This window comes from Anthonomus grandis, chromosome 13, assembly GCF_022605725.1.
Source record: "Anthonomus grandis grandis chromosome 13, icAntGran1.3, whole genome shotgun sequence".
Lineage (NCBI taxonomy): Eukaryota > Metazoa > Arthropoda > Insecta > Coleoptera > Curculionidae > Anthonomus > Anthonomus grandis.
In genome coordinates this window covers 8,709,331-8,731,745 of record NC_065558.1, presented here as the reverse complement: position 1 = coordinate 8,731,745, position 22,415 = coordinate 8,709,331, and the positions used below count along the sequence as shown (strand labels likewise).

At 31.4% G+C, this 22,415-nt stretch overlaps 2 protein-coding genes across 3 annotated transcripts in view; both read left to right on the top strand.

The window, feature by feature from the left end:
- LOC126743936 (5-hydroxytryptamine receptor 2A) overlaps positions 1 to 9,809 on the top strand; it is a 93,626-nt gene extending 83,817 nt beyond the window's left edge. Inside the window, exons 6-7 of one of the 2 annotated variants that reach the window (XM_050451218.1) lie at positions 2,899 to 3,195; positions 9,196 to 9,809. In XM_050451218.1, coding sequence (XP_050307175.1) covers positions 2,899 to 3,195; positions 9,196 to 9,400 — 502 coding nt within the window. In that variant the 3' untranslated portion in view covers positions 9,401 to 9,809. Of the gene's footprint in view, positions 1 to 2,898; positions 3,277 to 9,195 lie in introns of both variants that reach the window. The other variant, XM_050451219.1, reaches the window with a different exon arrangement.
- A 7,607-nt stretch (positions 9,810 to 17,416) lies between these two features.
- Positions 17,417 to 22,415, top strand: part of LOC126743945 (5-hydroxytryptamine receptor 2A) — a 114,771-nt gene continuing 109,772 nt past the window's right edge. Inside the window, exon 1 of the mRNA XM_050451230.1 lies at positions 17,417 to 17,529. The gene's annotated coding sequence lies outside the window, so the exon portion shown is untranslated. The remainder of the gene's footprint in view (positions 17,530 to 22,415) is intronic.

Genomic DNA, 22,415 nt, shown 5'->3' with positions numbered 1-22,415 from the left:
ATTCATAAAAACGCTCTCAATTTTTTTTTTAATTTTTGCAAGCCACGACCGGGGTGTTAATGACCCTTTAGCCATGAAAGTGAATTTATTAAAAGGGCTTTTTGGTATGTTTAAATAGGGTTTTTCCAGAGGGATTTTAGGTGTTTTTTTTAATACTCTTTCATTACAATACGGTTTTAATTATTCAGGTTTGTTGACTGACATTGAGCCGTATGTTTGAAATAAATATTATTTTAGATTAATTAATTTAATATGTGAAATATTTCAAATATTCTATAGCTGTCTGTCTTTTCATTGTTTATACAGATCGATCAGGATAGTGAATTCGAAACTCTGAAAATCCATATTGAACTTTTTGAAATGCCTCAATTAAGTAAAAATATGCGGTAAAATGTAAAAATGTTCCCCCTTGCCACGCTCTTCAGAAAAATCCAATTTAAAAGTAGGGTCAACATATACATATAAATGTATATATATATAGAGGCGATACTTACCAGTAATTACACGGGGGAACTTTCGAACCTACAAATTGTGATCGGATTGGAAAAGTTTTACGGGCAAGTTATAAATGGCGTGTAACCAACGCTATCATTTCGGTCAGGTATTTTATAGGACCGAAGGAAACTCGCTTTACTTGCAGTTTTCTCGGAAAGTTTTGGCAATTTTTTTTTTAAGCAGCAGTTTAGAGACGAGGAGGCCTAGAGTTATGCCGTTTTAGTGTGCGGTATAAATTTTTTGCGCTTAGAAAGTTTATTGTTATATGAAATATACAGTTCTTACATGATTTCGGTCGAGTTCGAAAGTTCCAGAATTAAATGCGCTAGTTATTAAAGGATATACAGATCGATGATGAGAGAGAATTCTCCAAGAACATATTTTAGGACTAAAATTCAAAAAAGGAAAATTGCTTTTTTTTTATTTTTAGTTTTAGTCTATTTTTTTTTCAGTTTATATTACGTTTTTTCTATCGAAGGGAATATATGGAGTATTCAATTTAATTTTTGGAATACTTCAATTAATTTATATATTCCACGTATAAATCGGTTAAATAAACATTTTTGGGTTCGTCAAAATTCTGGAGTAAATCTGGAAGGAAAAATGATTTCAAATGAGCTTAAATGCCTGAAAGTATTTCTTAGGTAGAAATAGGCTTATTTACCCTGGATCAAGCTTAAAATGACTTCAAAGGCAATATTGTCCAAACTTGTTAAAACTATTGCAAAACAAAAGAAACTAAGACATATTAATTAAATATTACAATGTAACAATAGATCCAAAAGGATATAGAGCAGCAAAATTAAATTATAAACTGCCAATAGGTAAATAAGATAGGATATACTTTATTATTACGAAATACAAAGTTTTTTATTAAGAAAAGAATAAATCAAAATAAGCTAACTGTTTGTAATTATACTTCAAACTAATTTGTACAAATTATTTATTGCACAAAAAAAACCATAAATTGACAGATAACATATAATAACTACATAAGCCTGTACTACTGTGAGTAATATATAACCTGTTCTATATTAAAATATTAAAGTATTATAGACTTAATAAAATGTTAAGTCTACAAGATAAACTACAACACTGTTTTAAAAAGAGACTAGTAAAAAACAATTATTAAGTAACGCATTACAAAAAAATTGATATAAAAGTTTGGGCTAAAAGGTCTTATCATTAAGGTATTTACAAGTTGTACAAGCAGATACAAAAATTTATAAGACCGTTTACAATTTTTAAATTTTGGTAAAAAGTACAAACACGTGCTTAAAAGACAATTGTTAGGTACTCAATAAGATAGGTATATATATATATTCAAAATCTTCTGTCGAAAAATTCTCCTCTAGTATGTAAAGATTTCTGCAGAAATAAAAAATACATTAAATTAAATTTATAAGACTATGCCTTTTTTATCCCTTCATGGCTTTAGATTGAATAAAATAATTTCAAGTTCTTATTACTTACTATCGTTCCCTATTTAAATTGTATTAATTGACCCATGCGTTTTTGAGCAACTGGTGAACAAAGATCAAAGGGAATTGGTCAAATGCCGACAAATGTTAGAAATTCTCTTCCTTGATCGATTTGTATAACATAAATTTCTCCATATTTATCCCTTGATAATTAAGAGTTAATTTTAAGGATAAGTTTAAAAATGTACCTGATCTCGAAAATCTCCGAATTCGAGGTGATCACTTTCAATAGACTGTCGTAAGATATCAAACTTAAAGGTCATCATCATAGAAATTTTAAAATAAATAAATAAAAGTGAACATATACAATGCATGTGTCTCACATGTTCCACTGAAACATAAATAATGAAGACTCATTATCCTGAGGGGATGATTAAGGAGAATTTTTTTTAAATAGATCAGAGAGGCCAATTTTTAAAACTTGTCGGCATTTGACCAATTCTCTTTGATCTTTGTTCGCGAATTACTTGAGAACTCTTTGACTGATCAATGCAATTTAAACAGAAAACAACAAAGAGTGATACTAACTAATGCTCTTTAAAATATTTTGTTCATCTGTTAGACAAGAAGGGATAAAAAAGACTTTTATACTGTTTTTAGTGTTTATACCGATCGATCGGGATAACGAATTCCCAACAAAATTGATTACATGTTTCCCACAAAATTTCACTGTGAACGTAAAAACGCCTTAATATGCTCAGTGATCTTAAACCTTCATAAACTGTTGACCTTTTAATTAAACTGGATGTAGAAATGGGCAGATACAAGTGCAAATTGGTCTAAAGCCGTATTTTACATATTGGAAATTAGACAAGATATATATAAGCGTCATCGTGGTCTACAAGAATAACCCAGTTTAACCCTAGTTTCTTAGCTATTACAAGGGCACAAATGACAGTTTTCAATCAGTTTCTCTTTTCAGGTTACTAGCTGGCAAAGTGAAACGAAAAACCTTCGCCTCCAACTCGGTGGCGACCGAGCAAAAAGCCTCCAAGGTCCTTGGCCTGGTGTTCTTCACCTTCGTGCTCTGCTGGTCTCCATTCTTCATCCTCAACATCATCTTCGCGGTTTGTCCGGACTGCGAGGTACCTCAACACGTGGTGGTCACGTGTCTCTGGCTCGGCTACGTCAGCTCCACGATCAACCCGATCATCTACACGGTGTTCAACAAGACGTTTCGGGCGGCCTTCATCAGGTTATTGCTCTGCAAATGTCAGAGGTATGTCAGAGCCGGGGTGTCGTGGAGGAGTTCGAAAAGTTCAAGCGAGGTGATGGGTATTACTTAGTGTTTTGTGTATAAGTAAGTCTTGTTGTGGTCCTTAAACTAACAGATCTACTAACCTAAGGGAATCCAAAGTTAAAAAAAGAGAAGAATTTTAACCCCAGATGATAGTGGATAATAAAGATTTGTTAACTTGAAAATATTTCTTTTAACCCTCAGGCATCAAGGGATCAGTATAATTTTTTTTGTTATACCAATCGATCTGGAAAGTGAATTTTTAAAATTTGTCGGCTTTTGACCAATTCTCTTTGGTCTTTGTTCAGGTATTACTCAAAAACCGTTAGACCGATCAATAAAATTTAAACAGTAAATGATAGTAAATATTACAGGCTTCCAAACAAATAAACAAACTTTGATATTAAAGGAGTTTTTAATTGTTGCTCTTACCCCTGAGGAAATAGTTATTAAGCATGAAAAACCTTTTTTTGTTAATTTAAAATAATTCAAGCTCTTAAAAAATTAAAAATTATCTAATAACAAAAAGCATTCGCATGGTGGGATCCTTGGAAAAGGGTTTTTGACTTCTAAAGAAATAAAGAATGCATTAGCATATCTTCAAGAAGGTTATCAAATTCCATGGAGCTTTTGAATGAATATGAGCTAATAAAATCAGTATTATGTTTCAAAACATAATGGAGTCTTGAAGAAAGTCCTTGTTATAGACTTTGGGAGGGACCTATTAGGGAATTGATTAGGAGTTAAGGGATCTCATAGAATATAGACGATCTGTCCCTTTAAGAGACAATAGAATAAGAGTCTTAAGATTTATGAGATATGGCTTGGACTTCGTAGCGTTAAAGTGATTCAAGACTGATCGAGGACTTTCTCAAGTTTAGAAAAGAAATGATTGGAGGTCTCTATTTATGGATTAGAAGTCAGCCAAACTGTTGATCTAATTCTATTCATATTTGCTTTATTAGTACTTTAGATAATACTTTTAGCTTTTATGGTTAATATTACTATATATATTCTTTTTAATGAAATTTTTTTTGACAGATTTAATCTTAAATTAGATTTGCAAAGTTGAAAAATCTGTTGTTAACTCTATTATTATATTTCAAAAATTACCTTTAAGTTTGATATCTTACCTCCTGCACCTGATCTCTAAATTTACCCTTAAAATTAACTCTCAACCATGGAGAAATCTACGTTATACAAATCGATCATGCAAGAGAATTTTCTAACATTTGTCGGCCTTTGACCAATTCCCTTTGATCTTTGTTCACCAATTGCTCAAAAACGCATGGGCCGATTAATAAAATTTAAACCGGGAACGATAGTGAGTAATAAGAGCTTATTTCCATAAAAAGATCATATGTAATCTAAAACTATAAAGGGATAAAACAGGCGTAGTGTTAGAACGTCTACAATATTTATATAGTTCTACCAGCAAGGTGACCTATCAACAAAATGAATGTTAATAATTCGTTTACTGGATATTTCTTTTGAAGATCGGCTTGTCGTGATGAAGCCAATGGTAAGAAACGGGTCACACAGAGAGCTTTTGATGTTTAGGACTGTCTGGATATCGAGATCTACCTTTAGGTTTTTTACAAGATTTTGATGGCCTTTAGACTTACGTTGCTAGGGTTGATGTCCAATACAAATTTTCTTTCAGGTAGAAAATAGCTAAGAAAAAGAGCCTCTTTAAGTGATCAAAAGTTTCTGGAAAGTCTTGGGACTATTGGACTTTAGATCCTCTTTTTATCAGCCTAGTAAATGACATCGACCATTCTTACTTTAGAGGGAGTGGAACTAGCATCTTCTGGACACTGTCTTCCTATGTGCCCTGCGTTGCTACATTTCGAACACTTCAACTTCCGGCCCTGGCAACTATATCCTTCATTAACCTCCTTAATTATCCGTTTGACCAATTTCTCAAAACCTTGCTTTTCTGGCATCTTTTGGTAGACATAAGCCTGACATTTGTTCGTTTTTTGGGGACCTAAGGATTTAAGGACTCACTACTTTCTTTGTGTCTCTTAATGCAGCTAATTTTCACCCTTTTTTTGGGGAAAGTTGGCACAAGGGTACAACAGCATTTGTAGCTGAAAACTTTCTGGTCTGTTTAAGTAGATGTTAGCTTAATTGATCCTCTTTAGGTTGGTTATGCAGTGTTTTCTGAATATAACGTATGACAAAGCATAGTCTACTACTAAAGGAAGTGAGTTTATAACGTCCACCAGAAACAAGCTCTCTGCATACGAACCTCTGCATTCATTACAATAAAGCGAAAGCGAGTAATTGCAAGCAAGACGAACTTAATTAAATAATATTAAGCAGTATTGTCAAATGTCCCTTCCTTGTTAAAACTATTACGACACAAAAGAAACTTCAACAATTACACAAATTAAACCGATTGTGTGTCTTCACGTCCTTCAAACATTTGGGTAACATCGTGTCCACTAGTGATTAGCTCTCTCGATTCCGAATTCGCCGATGCCGGTGCTTCCGATCTAATAAACAGCAAATCAAACAGAAAAGTAATTCCTCCTGTGTATGTGTGTATGAGTTCCGGAATTGTTCCAGACAATTTCGAAACATAGAGGAATGCGAATCGCCTGATCGATTAAACCTCGAAAGAACGAGGGTGGGACAGTATTTGCAAGCGGCATATTGCAAGAAAAGTATGCCGAAGTGGGGATTTTTCGAATTTGCTTAAATAGTTTTAACGGGAAACGTTCGTTTATTGGAAAAAACTTGTCGAGGGATTAAAATAGTTTGTGATGGCCTTTAAGAAACTTTTCGGTATTTATCGGACAATGGGCATACCAAGGAGAGTTTATGGAGATTACTAAAATACCATTTCAAAATTTGAAATACTATTAAACACTGACAAGCAAACAGAGAAACAACACATTTATCATACGCATTTCTTAATAAGCATTGAAGTAGACACTTAGTAAAAGACAGATCGATCAGGGAAGAGAATTTTAAAAGTTTGTCAGCCCTTGATCAAATCCCTTTGATCTTTGTTCATGAATTACTCAAAAACGCATTGACCGATCAACAAAATTCAAACGAGGAACAATAGTTAGTAACATAAACTTATTCTTATTCACTAAATTTAACCAAATAAGCATAAACCTTTGTAGCTATACAATTTCTAATTTAGGACATTATAACAGCGTCAAACGTGAGTTTCCTTAAGACCCTAACAGTTCCTCACTTTATCTTCCCTCCATATAAATCCAGCCCTAATTAACGCACTGATTTAATCAGAATGTTATCACGAAAATGAAAAATCTGCCATAAACTGGCGTTAGTTAGTTACCGCCATTGGTGGGAAATTAAATTTCGTGACGGTGACCTTATCCCTTAAATAACAACTGGCCCTCCAAATTAAGAATGATATCGTCTTGTCAAGCCTCTCGTGTGAAAAACTGCGGAAAATATAAATCTAATTAAAGGGTCTGCCGCAGCTAAGCAGCTTCTTTTTTTTTAATGTATTATTAATTAAAAAAGTGTATTTTTGGGGTCTGGTAGTAAGTAACGAACTTTAAGCATAAACCATTTAATAGATAACTAACAGAAGGTTCATGCTTCCGCATTTATAACAGAAATTAGGATATTATACGTTGTAATTCCTGCTGTTAGTATTTTAGTGGCTTAAGTGCCCGCTACTGTCTAAACTCTCTTAAGAGGTTTTGCCTCGGTAAAAGTGAATGGTTTTATTAGAAAAATTATCTTATTTTTCTCTCTATTTTTATCGAGATTTGCTGATGTTTTATATTTTTTCTATATTTTCGAACTCTATATGTAAACTTTTATGAACTTTACTGGATCACATGCCATACTTTGAATAGTTTTTGAGGTATACGCAAATGAAAATATTATATTTTTGGCTCTTTGGAGGTGTATATCAATGTTCTTTTTATACCTTTAGTACCAGTTAAATTTTTAAATTCTTCATAAAGTTCTCTTACCACTTCCGTCATTTTCCTTCTTTATTTTAACTTCTCTCTACGAGGAGATTTATGAATCTTAAACATTGACAAAAGAACAATAACTAATATTTATTTGAACTTTAGTTTTTATATTCCTATTTCTCAGTCTTCTTCTTCTTCTCTTTCTAAGTATTTAAACCTGAGATGATTTGATCCAACATGAATAATTGACTAGTTCCTTGTCAAATGATAAAAAATTATTTTTATTCACTATTGGCTTTAACTTCATCTTCTTCGTTGTTTTCTTCATCTTTTTCTATTGTAAAAAAAGAAGTTTTTACACTCTTCCCTATCAGCTTTTTTTTTTACTTTTCCTCCTTATCTCACCTATTAAAAACATACATTTTGATACTGAACAGATGCAGAACTGACAAAGAAAGAATTAATTTCATTGTACTAGTAACGGAGCCCGGAGTTAGTACTAGAAGATCTATGCCAGGCATTTTACGTCATTCCTTCATTTTCCAGAGATTATAAATAAATTTTTCGATGATTTTCCGAGATCAGGTTCTATGCCAAACTTTCGAAGGCATTTTTTTGGAAGTTCAATTTCCAGATTATTTTAGGCATTTAAAACCATATAAAAATTCCTTTCAGGTATCTGAAAACATTTTTTATCTTCTTAAAGCATTTTAAGTCAGTTTCCATTTTATTTGAAATATTTGAAGTAATTTGCAATTTTATTTCAGGTATTTACTATTTTAAAATTTCTTAACAGCATTTGACGTTTTTTCCAGGTAGTTTAGGGTGATATGTTTTAACTGCCCGGGAGTAAATCCTTATTTATTTCAAACACTTTTATTTTTCTAAATAATTACCTTTTCCAGGTTCTCTTCTTCTTCTGCTTGTTTTTCCTTTTCTTCTTTTACTGCTGTTTTCTTACTTATCTTTATCTTTTTCTGTTAATTCTCCTTATCATTATTGAAACAATTTTTTTTAAAATAAAGGTATGTAAACCTAAATTTGAGTTCATTTTAACCTTCCAATACCCATATATGTTGTCTTTGATAAATATTTTAAATAGTGTTTCTTTATCTCCATTTTCTTCTACAATTCATCCTTCGATTTTCAATACTTGTTCACCTTCTCTATTTTTTTTCTTGTTTTCTTCGTTTACTTTATAACAACTTTATAACATTAAAATAGAAAGTGTTTTCACTGGTTGTATGTTTTTTTTGTACTGTTTCTTTACTCCTATTTTTTTCTTTATTTGTTTATACAACTTTTTCTTTTTGATCTTTTATTTGCTCTATTTTATTTTTTGCTCTATTTACAAAAAACTATTTTTTCAAGAGTGGTTGATAGGCTTGTTCTTTCATAGATGTTGAAACATGCATTTTCTTACTTGCTTTCTTTATCTTCTTATACTTGTTTTTCTGCTTCTCTGTCCTCTGCATCGTTTTCTTTTGCTTCTTCTACTTTTCGAAATAGTCCGCCAGAATTTTCTATTTTCACAATCATATATTAAGAAAGACTTTAGACCAAGAAAGACAATCAACTCATTATTCCCACTGTCATCATCTGCGTCTTCTCGGTTTCGTTTTTCTTATTCTTCTGCTTAGTTTCATTATTATGTGTCCTTATTCTCATGTAACGTTGATCCAGGCATCTGTTTACTACCTTTCCAGTTTTGTTCTAATAGTAATTTCGCTTCTTTTACATGCACTTCTTCTCTCTTTATCTTGTGTTTTATTTACTCTTTTTTTCATTCTTGCTCCTTTTTCTCATTATCCTATACCCTTATTCTTATATATCGTTATTCCTTTTACTAATATGGTGGGTGCAAACAAAACACTCATAATCCATTACTCTTATATAAATTTCTCTTCTCTTCCACATGTGCTTATTTTTCCTCTTTATTGTCATTTTTCATGTACATAAAACGACGCATTCTTTATTCTCTTGACTGTTTTTTTTCACTATCTTCATCTTCATCTTCATCTTCATCTTCATCTTCATTTTCTAATTTCAACTGTTTTTTTTTTTACAGACTCTCAAGACCGGTTCGTTATCGTTCGGTAACAGAAAACCGTGGGGCATCGAACCTGTGCAACCCGACTGCTTTACCATTGGCCATCAGTCTCACCGGTACGCCCCTGATCACTCCAGGGACGGAGTCCTCGTTTGTTATACGCACCCCATCTCTCAGTTATATGCGAGAAAGGAAGGACAGCTACGAGGATCACGATTTTTAATTTTTAGTTAGTTAGTTGTAGTGCACATTTATAGAGGACGAAATTATTGAGGCGAGTGGTAGCGATATTTTTTCCTCTCTCATCTCTACTACTACTACTGAGCGATATGTCTTTCATAACTTTTAAGTATGCAGTATATGTTGTTGATGTTATAAATATTAAGGATTAGTTTGTTAGCTTTTCTTTTTTTTTATCTTGTAAAAATAGTTTTTAAGTCCTAAATATGTAGTGGAGTCCAAAGAATTGTAGTACCTAAATATCGACAATCTTTCATTTAAATGCCAAAGAATTTTCTTTAAAAAATCGATACCTAATCCTATAATAGCTTAGTCTAGCTACTAGGTTAGTACTTTTATAGGATATTTCTATGTACATCTTTTTTTTTATATAACATATAGTACAATAGATGAAATAAATAAAAGCCAGTTTTCTATATGTTTATGTGCATAATAATAGTTGTTATAAATAACTGGACTAAATGTCTAAATAAACTGGATTCAGCCTGAATTGTATTTTATTGAGAGCATTTGCTCTGGAATTCTACATGAAATTAAATTTCAATATATTTTGATACAAAAATACATAAGAAATAGAAGAAGATGATAAAGAGAGCAGTGGAGTTAACTCATATTGCAACATCTAACAAAGAAAAAATTGAACTTCCACGGTTGATAAAATAACTTATATTTTTTTAAATAGATGAAGAGTGAAAGAAAGAAACACATAATTAAAAAATACAAGTTAAAGTAGACAAGGAAGAAAGTAAAAGTGCAGAAGCAGTAGAAGAAGAAAAATAAAAAAAAAACCCTGAAAGTTCTTTCTATTTCACCATTGGTGAGTGGCAAAGTTGTCAGTTCTTAAGGGGTTAAATTGCTATGATATTTTCAAAAAAGGTAAGAAAAAGAAGAAGACAAGAAAAAATATCGAGAAAAAGAAGAAGTAGTGGAAGCAGAAGATAAAGATAATAAAACCATTGAAGCATTTAATTGAATACATGTTTAACGAAGAACATTAATTCATTAGTCTTATATTAATCCCGTTTTGGATAATGGACGATAGGAATCAATTAAATTCTAGGTATGTTTACTTAAAAGAACGTTGTTTCAAGAATTACAAGGAAAAATAAGAGAAGAGAGAGAGTAGAAATAAATAAGAAAAAGCAGTAGAAGAAAACGAGGACCTGAAGGTGAAGAGTAAGCATAATTTCGTCATGTGACGAGGAAAGAGATATTCATCAATGTCTCTGTTCTATTCAGTATAAAATCGTTGTTCAAGCTTTTCTATTATGCCTCTCTAACGTATTCGATTCTTCTCTATCTAGTTTCTTGCTCCACGCCAACTTACTGTTTTTGTACACTTAAAAATTGCTTCGCGTTAGCAACTCTTTCATTATTTTCATTTTTCTCCTCCCAAACGTGCTAACGTTTTGCTTTACTTCAACGAGTACCATTTCATCATTACTCTACTTTGCTTCCATTAAACTGGGGTTTTATCATAACTATGCAATGTTTATATAACTGTACGTTAGCTGAGTGGCATAGATGTGATCTCTTTCTAATTCAAAAACAACAATGACTTAACTTGTTAAAATCGTTACATTGTTTGTCTTTCTTCACGTCAGCCAATCGTGCCCAATCCAACTCAATAGTTTTTTTGCAGTTTTTTTGCTACACGTCTTTTAACGCCACTGAAATCATGACGAAAAAATACAAATATAAATATTGTAGTGATGATGATCATTAATAATTAATAAAATGAAAAAAGTAATAAAAAAAAAACAGTGAAGAGACTGCAGACGCATTAATAATATGTAGTGTCATCTAGAATTCTAACATATAAAAGGGAAAAAAGGATACGTAGAGAAGAAGATGACTGTATATTAAGACAGTTTTAAAAGGGACAAAGAGTAATGACACGGGTAAGGGATGATTGGCAAAGTTGTCAGTTCTTAGGTGGTTAACATGTGGTGGTGGAGAAAGAGAAGAAGTAGTTGAAGCAAAAGACATAGATAACAAAAGCATTGAAGCATTAAATTAAATACATATTTACCGAAAAATAATAATACATTAGTCCTGGTTTAGATAATGGAAGTAGTTGAGCAGTAGAAGAAGATGAAGATAAGGATACGTTATTCAAATATATGAATAATAGATGATTGGGATCAATTCAATTCTAGGTTTACACATCTTTACTAAAAAGAACGTTGTTTCAAGAACGACAAGGAAAAATAAGAGAACAGGATAGAGATAAATAAGAGAAAGCGGTAGAAGAAGACGAGGAAGAAGGACCTAAATGTGAAGAGTGCAGTAAGCATAATTTCGTAATGTGACGAGGAAGGAGATATTCATCAGTGTCTGTGTTTTGTTCAGCATAAAATCGTTGTTCAAGCTTTTCTATTACACCTCTCTAACGAATCCGGTTCTTCTCTATCTGGTTTTTTTGCTCCACATCAACTAAATTTTTTCTTTAACAATGGGTATTTTAACGTCACTGGAATCATGACGAGGAAATAAAAAAAATAATTATTGTTAAAAACAGTAATTAAACACTTAAAAGTGCTCTACGTCAGTAACTCTTTCAATATTTTAATTTTTCTCTTCCCAAACGTGCTAACGTGTTTTTTTTTGCTTCAACGAATTCCATTTCATCAATACTCTACTTTACTTCCGTTAAAATGGGGCTTCGTCATAACTATGCAATGTTTAAATAATTATTCGTCAGCTGAGTGGTATAGATGTGATCTCTTTCTAATTCGAAAACAACAATAACCACACTGGTTGACATGGTTACATTGTTTGTCTTTCTTCACGTCAGCCAATCGTGCCCAATCCAACTCAATAGTTTTTTGCAGTTTTTTTGCTACACGTCAACTAATTTTCTTCTTTAACAATGGGTATTTTAACGCCACTGGAATCATGACGAAGAAATAAAAAAATAATTATTGTAATGATGATGAAGGGAAAAAAACGACACGTAGAAAAGAAGAGAAATGTATATTCAAACAGTTATAATAACGCCAAATAAGGAGAAAGAAGAAAAAAATTGTTAAGAATAAGGACATGGTATGACAAGAAACAGAACACGAAGAAAAAGAACAAAGACAGGAAGATAAAAAGTACTGAAAAAAAGCTCAAAAACTATGTTTGTTTCTTGTTTGTTTTTAGGGATTTAATCAGTGTGTTAAGTTTTAACAACGTACACAAGAAGAAGGACAAATGATAGGGGTTGCAAGAGAAAAAGATAAAGAAAGCAGATAGTATAATGCTTTTCTCATTAAAAAAGAGCAATTTATTGTTTTTCCTGAATAATAAAAATCTAAAGTATTTGAATGAAGAACAGAAGATTGAAGCAGACGATTAGAAGATAAAGAAAGCAAGTGCAGAAAGAGCATGTTTTAACATCCAACAAAGCATTTCGGTGATCAAACACTGTTAAAAAAATAACTTATTAAGTATATAAAGAGCGAAATAATGTTGTAAAGAAATACAAGATTAAAAAGGAGAAGTTGAAGCAAACAAGGAAGGAAGTAGAAGTGGACAAGCAGTAGATGAAGATAAAGATGCAGAAACTAGGGGAAATTGTTTCTATTGTATGATGTAATAAATAAAGTGCTATTTATCAGTGTTAGATTAACTAACTTTGAGTTTTTGAAGATTGAAGTTATGTCAAGTTTTCAGGTTGTTAAATGCGCTATTTCCAGAAAAGATGAATAGAAAAAGATGACATGAAAACATAAAAAAGGAGAGGAAGTAGTGTTTGTAGTACAAGGCAAAGATAAAAAAAGCAGTGAAGTAGTTAATGTTTAATGAAAAATAGTCATTGGTCAGTTTTAGAGTAATTTATTGTTTTTTAAATAAAGATAAAGATAAACATAGTCCAAAGTATTTATCAAAGATACTTGAATAATGGAAAATTGGAATTAGGTTTGCTTATGTTTAAAAGAGTGTGACATACAATGTAGAGACATTTTCGAGTATAACTCAAAAAGTTATTGAAACTGTAGATCAGAAGATTCATTTCTTACATAAAACATCTTTTAAGATGTAAAATTCAGCAGTTCTAATTGAGTGATATTTCAGAGCACTTTTTATTTATTTTTTAATATTTAAAAGAGCAGTCCAGACATTTAAATGAGGTTTTCGAGGCTTTAGGTAAGGTAATTTCTGAGCCATATCCATATTTATATGAGGTAGATCTTACAATTTTTGGAATAATTTAAAATTAATGGAATAAATTATTCAAAGAAAGAAAATTGGAAAATCAATATTTTATTTATTTTATACGATGTAACACTCCCTCGCCATTAAGTACTTAAGAAACATCTAACAAGAACATCTATTTAAGAATGGAAATATTAACTACTAATAGATGTCGCCACTCTCTGGATCATTACGTCGAGTGTTTGCGAGAGAGACATCTATGAGCAGACCAAAGCAGTTTTCATATCAAAGGAAATCAATTACTGAGCTTCAATTAATCAATTTTCTAGTGGTTCTTTTATTACAAGTTAGAGGGCAGGCTCTTCATTAAATGGTTCTTCCTTCAAGGTATTCCATTTAGCAAAGGATTCAAGCTTTAGAATATGTTAAATTTTTTTTTTTAAGTACTGACAAATCAACCATTAATATATTTTTCCTATACTCATTATCCTTTTAATTTGTTATTTTATTGTGTCCTCTTGGTTTGAGCTTTTCCCTTTTTATTTTATTTCTTTATTTAATTCTTTCTTTGTGATTCAAAAATCAAAAACAAGTTTTTTAATATGATAATTTTATATTCCTCTTTGTCTTCCCCAAGTAAATATTGAAAATATTTTTTAATATTTAGATACTTTGCCTATTAGCCCTTCTATTTTTATACCTACCTGTCAACTTTAAATTTATTACTTTTTTCATTGAGTTTCCTTTCTTTTTCATCATCATCATTATCACCTTCTTCTTCCTTCCCTTTTTTATTTTAATAAATAACTGTTTTAAATAATGTTTTTAGATTTTTATTTTTTTTAATTTATTACAATTGCAGTTTTAAAATTAAAAATAAATTTCTACGTCTCAAGAATATTTAAATCATCCACTTTTTCTTGCTCGATAGTCTCTAATTTTTTGTCCTTTTCTTTCAAGATCTTAATTTGTTTCTTTTTTACACTTAATAAAATAATAATTTTTTCTTTTCCAATCTACATATTTTCTCCTTTTCATCTTTCTTTCCATCTTCTGCTTTTAATTTTAAATAGTAAAATAAAAAATAGCTATTAAATTTACAAAAAAAAAAGATTTTCTTGTGATTCTTCTACTGTTCTTATTGTTTCTTTCTCCTGGTTTGTGTATTTTTTTTTAACAATTTCGTTCCTTTTTTTATTTAATTATTTGCTCTACTTTTTTCCAGCTTCTTCTATTTTTGCTCTATCCTGTTCTTTTTCAATTTTGGCCTAAAACTTTTGGTTTGGTCTTTTTCAAGTAAATATTAACAATAATTTTTATTATATAGAAATTTTTCCTTCTCTCCTATTTCCTTATTTATTTTCAAATTTTTTATACTCTTTAGGTTTTTTTTCTGTTTTTTTTTAAATCAATCTTTTTTTTAAATGAATAATAAATTTAAAGCATTTACGTCTTAGGAATGTTTTAATATTCCTCCTTCTCTTGCTCATTGTTTTTTAATTTTTTTAGTTCTTTTTCAACATCGTCAATTGTTTCTTTTTTTACGACTCGCCTCTTTTTATGATATTTTTTTACAGTACTTTCATTTATTAAATTTAATAATATTAACATAAGAATTCTTATTCTAGACCTTAATTTTCTTCTGTATCTCGTTTGCCTATTATGTCAATCATTATTCTTTCTAGTTTTCTCTTCCTATATTTAGTTTTTGTTTTTCCTCCCATGTTATTAATTAATTTCAAGTTTTTTAAATTGGCAATAGGTTCGAGGTTTTGTGATCTTCGATTACTCCATTATCTTCATTCTTCTCCTTTCCCTTTCGTTCGTCTTCCTTTTCCTCTACTTTCTTTCATTTTTCTTAACTCTTTATTATCATACTCCATAATAATTCTTATTCTTGTTTTTGTTCTTTATTTGTACGTTTTCCTTTTTTTGTCCTTCTTTAGCTTCTAATTTTAAACAGTAAAACAACAAAAATTAGAATAAAATTAACAAAAAAAAACAGTGATATTCGAATTCAACTTTATAACATTATCTGCTGCTATAAAGTATTCTGTACTAAATTTCTAACATATACATCAAATCATCACTACTGAAAATGAATGTTCATCATTATCATCATCTTCTTCGTCTTCACCTTATTCTGGTCATTCGTTTTCTTTCCCTTTTTCTTTCTGTCAATTTATCCTTGACTTCTGGACTAGAAAACCTTAAAATAGAAAGAACTCCAACTGCGGGATCATCCATCATATGCTCCCCAAGAAACTATAAATAACCACTTTAGAATGTCCTTTAGACCCTTTTAAAGTGTGAACCCAACTCAACTTTCTGACAAACGTCGTCTCTAACTAATCCCGAGATGTCCCCTCTCCATTAATTCGTATTAAAATCCCCATTACGATGATGGGAAACTATCGCTTTTGAACCCTGGAAAAAAAAACAACTGGAAAAAAAAACAATATGGAAAGGCAATAAAGCGATTTAATGGGCATCAGTACGCGGCGGACGGCATCAATTTGGAAAACGTATCAGGAAATTAACTGGCAATGAAAAATAGCGGTGTTCGACCCCAATGGCATTAATCAATCCACCCTCACCGGCACATGACAGGAACGTTGTCCACCGTTTTTTTTTTTTTTTTTATTGCTCTACTTGTATCCGATTTACTACTGCTGGAACATGATGAAAAAATTTTCTTTTATTTGCAGGAAAATTGATTTATTTATTAATGTTTCACTTTGGTTTAAATGGAGCGGAGGAATGATTAAGAGATAAAGGAGTAGCAGAAGAAGAAGAGGAAGATGAAGAAAATGAGAGAAAAAAAACGAGATAAGTAAATGGCATGATGGAATTCAGTATGGATAATCAGAAATAGAGAAAGGAGAAACACGAGAAAGCTTATGATGAATAAAAGGATGTCAAAGATAAGATTTTTACTGATGAGAAATATATTAAGTATAAGGAATTTATTATCAAAATAATATAATAGCATTAATCAATCCATTCTCAGTGGTCTATGACAAGAACTTTGTCCACTGTTTTTTTTTATTGAAGAGAGAAGAAAATGATAAAAAAAGAAGATCCATCATCAGTAGTGATGATTTGGTCCACATATTTAAAATTCAGAACAGGTTACTTAAAAACAGCAAATAATATTGTAAAATCGAACTGGATTAGATTCATTCCGAATTTTCTATAATTTTCTTCTTGTAAATTTTATCCCCATTTCAGTTTACTGTCTTAAATTGGAAGCAGAAGAAGGAGTGGTTTCAATAAGTGGGGCAAGGAAACAATGTTCAGGTTAATTTATTACCTTCGACAGGATGTTTTTGGAACTGGGATGCTGTTTCTGGATTACCGAGACCATCCATGGACAAACCGGAGTGTCTTGATAGAGACAACTTATACTTTGTTTTTCACTTACTTTTTTTTTTTAAGTAGCATTTTGCTAAATAAATTAATATATTATTTATAAACTAAAAACACTAGCTAATTAATCAAAGACTCCCGTTAACCTCAGACAAGTAAGTGGACTGTTTCCAGCCTTTGCCAGGCAACAACAAAACAACACGCGGGGGGACCTTTTCGTGTTTGTTTTATCCAGACTCTCTGGATAGCCCTGCGCGATTCAGCAGTAGGAGCAGCAGCAGCTGTTTTAACTGTTTCGCGAAAGTTGTTCCAGTGACACGGATGGCGTGGCGTGGCGCGGTCCAGATTTTCCAGAAGCCGGTTCGCCTCGTTCATTCATGAATTTGGTGGTTTATTTACGTGTCGCGCGCGTTCCGGTATTTCCGATGATCTACAGGTGGTGGTAAACGCGGGAGTTTTTTAGGTTTTTTTTTTTGGGTTGGTTGGTGTTAAGTTAGTGTTAAGTGAACTTGATGAAAGTGCGGTTTTTCCGGTGATTTGTTGTTATTTGCGTGTTTTTTTTAGTGTAATTTGATGTGTGATTTTTAAAAGTTTTTACAGGTAATTTTTGAGTTTTTATTTTTTTGCAGGTTTTAAATGGCACTAAAATCTGTTTTAGCTTTTATACTTTTACTGCTTTTGAAATTTAATTATTCAGCAATCAACAGTAATTTTTTGAATTATTTAAGCATTTAAAGCAAATTCATTTTTTTTTCCAAGCATCCAATATAATTCTTTTATATTTTAGGGAGTTAAAACCATTTCTCAAACATTGTCGTCATTTATTTTGTTTTCCAGGCATATTCCAGAGATTTTTTTTCCAAATTTTTAGTGTAGTTTTTTACGACTTAAATATTAAACTGTATTTAGGTTAATGGTACTTTGGCCGTATATGGAAAATGAAAAGTAGCATTTTGCTGAAAATGTGGAAAAAAGACAACGCTTTATCGGTCTAAAATATTTTCGGCACTGCAGCGTTGTCGCTTATATGTAAAAAAAATGGCAACATCTTTGATTTTTCAAGTAGAGCACTCTATATACAGGGTGTTTCACAACTTATCTGAAAAATTTTAACCAGATATGCGCTGTTACGAAACAAGTTGATTTCTCAAAAAAAATTTAATAAAAGTCCTACAGATATCGAAATAATAAAATAATACAGTTTAACACTGTACTTACTTATAAAAGCTGTTCAAAATTGTTTCCATTGACTCTAATGCAAGCTTGGGTACGTTTAATCCAATTTTGACGCACTAATTCAAATACACCTCTTTCCTGCTGTTCCTGAAGTCTCATATTATCGGCAACCACTATGATTCGGTCACCCAATTCTTCAATATTCTGAACTGGAGTACGGTATACCTCGTTTTTCAAGTGTCCTCATAAAAAGAAGTTCAGAGGATGTAGGTCGGGCGACCGTGGAGGCCATGCAATTGGTCCCCCTCTTCCTATCCAGCGTATCTGGTGTACATGATTCCAAAAATCACGAACTTCTAAACGAAAATGCGGAGGTGCCCCATCGTGCATAAACCACATCCGTGCTCGGACCGCCAATGGCACATTTTCAAGAAGGACCGACAAATCATTCCGAAGAAATTCCAAATACTGGTGACCATCCATCCAATCTGGCAAAATGAACAGTCCAATTAGACGTTCATCGACAATACCTGCCCACACGTTTAAAGAAAAACGATGTTTCTGCTGCGTGAGGATTCTTCAAGGATCAAACGTGTGTATTATGAAGATTGGTTATACCATTACGAGTAAAAATATCTTTATCGGTGGCCAAAATAGCAGCTGTAAAACGCGCATTTCGAGTATTTTCTTGCAAAAACCACTCACAAAATGTTACTCTTAGGGGATAGTCTGTAGGTAGCAACGCCTAGACTCTCTGGACGTGATAAGGGTACAGTTGGGCCTCATGTAATATGCGCGCAACGCTGTTGCATGTGACACTTCTGGGACCTGTTGGGCTAACCTCCTTCTACTCCACGTCTGGGGCGCAAATCTCCAGTTTCACGTGCACGTAAAACAATTAAACTAAATGTTTCGTGATGTGGTATGTGCCTATTCGGAAATCGGTGTGCATACAGACGAGACTCCGCTAACGAATTTTGCCTTGCATCTCCGTACGCTAAAACAATGTCCACTAACTCCTCACTAGTGTACACATGTGCCATTTTTATTAATAAATAACCAAAAATTAAACCCGCAAAATAAATTCACAAAAATCGACGGTACTTCATTCAGATCACCCACTTTAGAGACTTTGTTTTCGTCAGTTGTTTGGTACAACATTTGCTACAATCAATTATTAATGCGTATTCTAATATCACGACGATGAACGCAAAATATAAAATACAGAAACTCAGGTTTATGACTTAATTTCTGTAGGACTTTTATTACATTATTTTTGAGAAATCAACTTGTTTCGGCGCATATGTGGTTAAAATTTTTCGGATAAGTTGTGAAACACCCTGTATATTTTTAAATATTTTTATTCCGTGTTTTGTTTTGAATCTTTTTAATCATACTTTCCTATATCTTCCTCTAGTGATTTTTAAGAAAAAATAACTGAATTTTTTGTTAAAAACCAAGGGATAACTAATTGTTAATTTTTTAGCTATTTAAGCTCCTGAACAGCTTAAATTCTAATTGACTTAATTAACTTCCTATAGCCTGATTTAATCAATTTAATTTAATTAATTTAATAGCCTTTTATTTACTAAAATGGTGAAAAGTTCATTTTTTTTAATGGAACACCTTAAAATACCTTTAATGTAATATAACATATGCTTATAACTAAGTAGCCGCATTTTAGAAGTATTATTATAGGAAATATTTGAAATCACCCTGAAATAGGTATTGAGTTAAATTACTTCAAGAATATACGTATGTATATAGAAAGTTTTGAATTTTCATTTCCAGTAGTTTTTGAGATATGGCATTTTGCAAAATTTGAAAAAAAAATTTAACCCCGTCAAAATTTTTTTTCTTAAAAAATTTGGAGTATTCCAGGTTCCAGGAATACGTGTAAACATTTTCAGAATTTTATGGCCACTGGTTTCTGAGTTATTTATTTGTTAAATTAAAAAAAATCGACTTGTTCAAAAAGTTTTTTTTTCCCAAATATCTGATGATTTTTTTGAATACGCTAAAACAGGTGTGTAATTAAATTATTTCAGGAATGTTTATGAAAATTTTCTTTTACTAGTTTTTGGTTTATGGGTATTTTATGACATTTTGAAACAATAATTTCAAAATTCCGTTTCAAAAATTTGTCTTTTCTCTAAAAGTTTGAAGATTTTTTGAAAAATCCTAAATTGGGCACCTAATTAAATTATCATAAAAATACGATTATTTAGAATTCTATTCTAACTGGTTTTTAAAATATGGGCATTTTGTGAAATTTTGAGAAAAAAAAATGACTTTCCAAGCATTTATTTTTTTTTAATCAAAATTTTGCCAATTTTTTGAAAAACGCAGGAAAGTGATCCAGTCAAATTCCAAGAATATGTGTGAGAATTTTTAAAATTTTAATTCAACTGGTTTTTGAAATAACTATATTGTGAATTTCTTGGAAAAAAATTGACCTTTCTAAAAAATACTTTTTTCTCAAAATTCTGTACACTTTTTAAAAATCGTTAAAATAGGTGTCGAGTCAAATTATTCTGAAAATACAGTATCGGACAAAAATAGAGCGACGATACAGTTTTTTTCTTTTATTAAAAAAGCAAAAACGCAAGAAGAATTAAAACTCAATAAAACAAATACACTCATTAATAAACATATATTTATTACATAACATACCAAAATTCTTCCGTATAAGCAAGATCATAAAAAAAAAAAAGAAAAGTTAAATATTTCTATACGACAAAAATGAAGCGACGCTTACAATAAAAATAAAAGAAAACATTATCAGATTGCGCCCTTAATATTTAGTCCACAAGCCTTTATTTGCGAGTACCTGGCGGCACCTTTGAGGCATGGAATAAATTAAATTATCAATTATATCTTGATCAATATTTTTCCATATATTTTTATTTTCTTTAAAAATGTACTCTTTGTTTTTATAGGTTTTACTTCTAAGTTGCCTATCCACAATTTCCCACAGGTTTTCGATCGGGTTAAGATCGGGCGATTGGGCTGGTCATTTAAGAATGGCTATTTTATTTTCATTAAACCATTCTTTTATACATTTTGCTGTATGTTTTGGATCATTGTCGTGTTGGAAAACAAAACGTAGTGGTATATTCCATTCCGCATAAGGTAGCATGACATTTTCAAGGATATATTTATAATTAAACCTATCCATAATGCCCTTAATTTGATAAATTGCTCTCATTTCATAGCCAGAGAAATAACCCTACACTAACACGTTGCCACCTCCATGTTTTACAGTACCTTGGACATACTTTGAGTCAAGTCTTTTACCTGCAATACGACGAACATATTGAACACCATCACTTTTATACAAATTAAACTTTGACCCATCCCTAAAAAGTACTTTTTTTCATTGCTCTGGTGTCCAGTAAGCATGTTGTTCTGCAAACAGAAGACGTGCTTTAATATTCTTCTTACTAAGAAGCGGTTTTTGGCAGGTTTGCATGCTTTTAAGCCTGCTTCAACTAGTCTGCGCTGTATCGTTCGAGAGGAAACATTAGAGCCTCCAGCTTCAGCCAGAACTTGCTTTGCTGACAGAAAAGGATTTGCCTAGGAGATCATTTTAATTTTTCTATCCAGTTTCTTTGAAGTTTTTCTCGGTCTACCCGTCCGTTTTCGGTTAACTACTTTTCCCCTAATTCGATAGTTCTGAATCGTCCTCGACACAACCGATTTTGAAACCCTTAGTTCTTGTTTTATTACGTATTGTGGTGTTCTCATCTTATACGATGCAATAATTCTTTCTTTAAGATTAATAAAAAAACTTTTACCACGAGGCATTTTTAAACAAAATATAGATTTGATGCCGACCAAAACCGATGTTTATCTACTAATGGTATAAACAATATCGATCAAGTCGCTTTATTTTTGTCCATAAAAAAATGCATAAAAACATACAACACTTTACATCTCTTGCTATTCATCACAAGAGGCAAATAATGTTTAAATACGATTAACAAAGGTATGTACTGATACTACAAAATTGTTCCTCATTATACGAGGTACAGTCACAAAGTTTTTTTAGGAATATTATAGCGTCGCCTAATTTTTGTCCGATACTGTATGTATAGAGATTTTCAAATTTTTTTTTCACTGTTTTTTTAAATATGGGTATTTTATGAAATTATGGAAAAATAAGGCAAGAGGTATTTTTAAAAAAATGCTAAACTGGGCATCTAAATAAATTAATATGAAAATACGATTAATCAAAATTCTATTTTAACTGGTTTTTGAGATATGGGCATTTTATGAAATTTTCAGAAAAAAAATTAAACTTTTCAAAA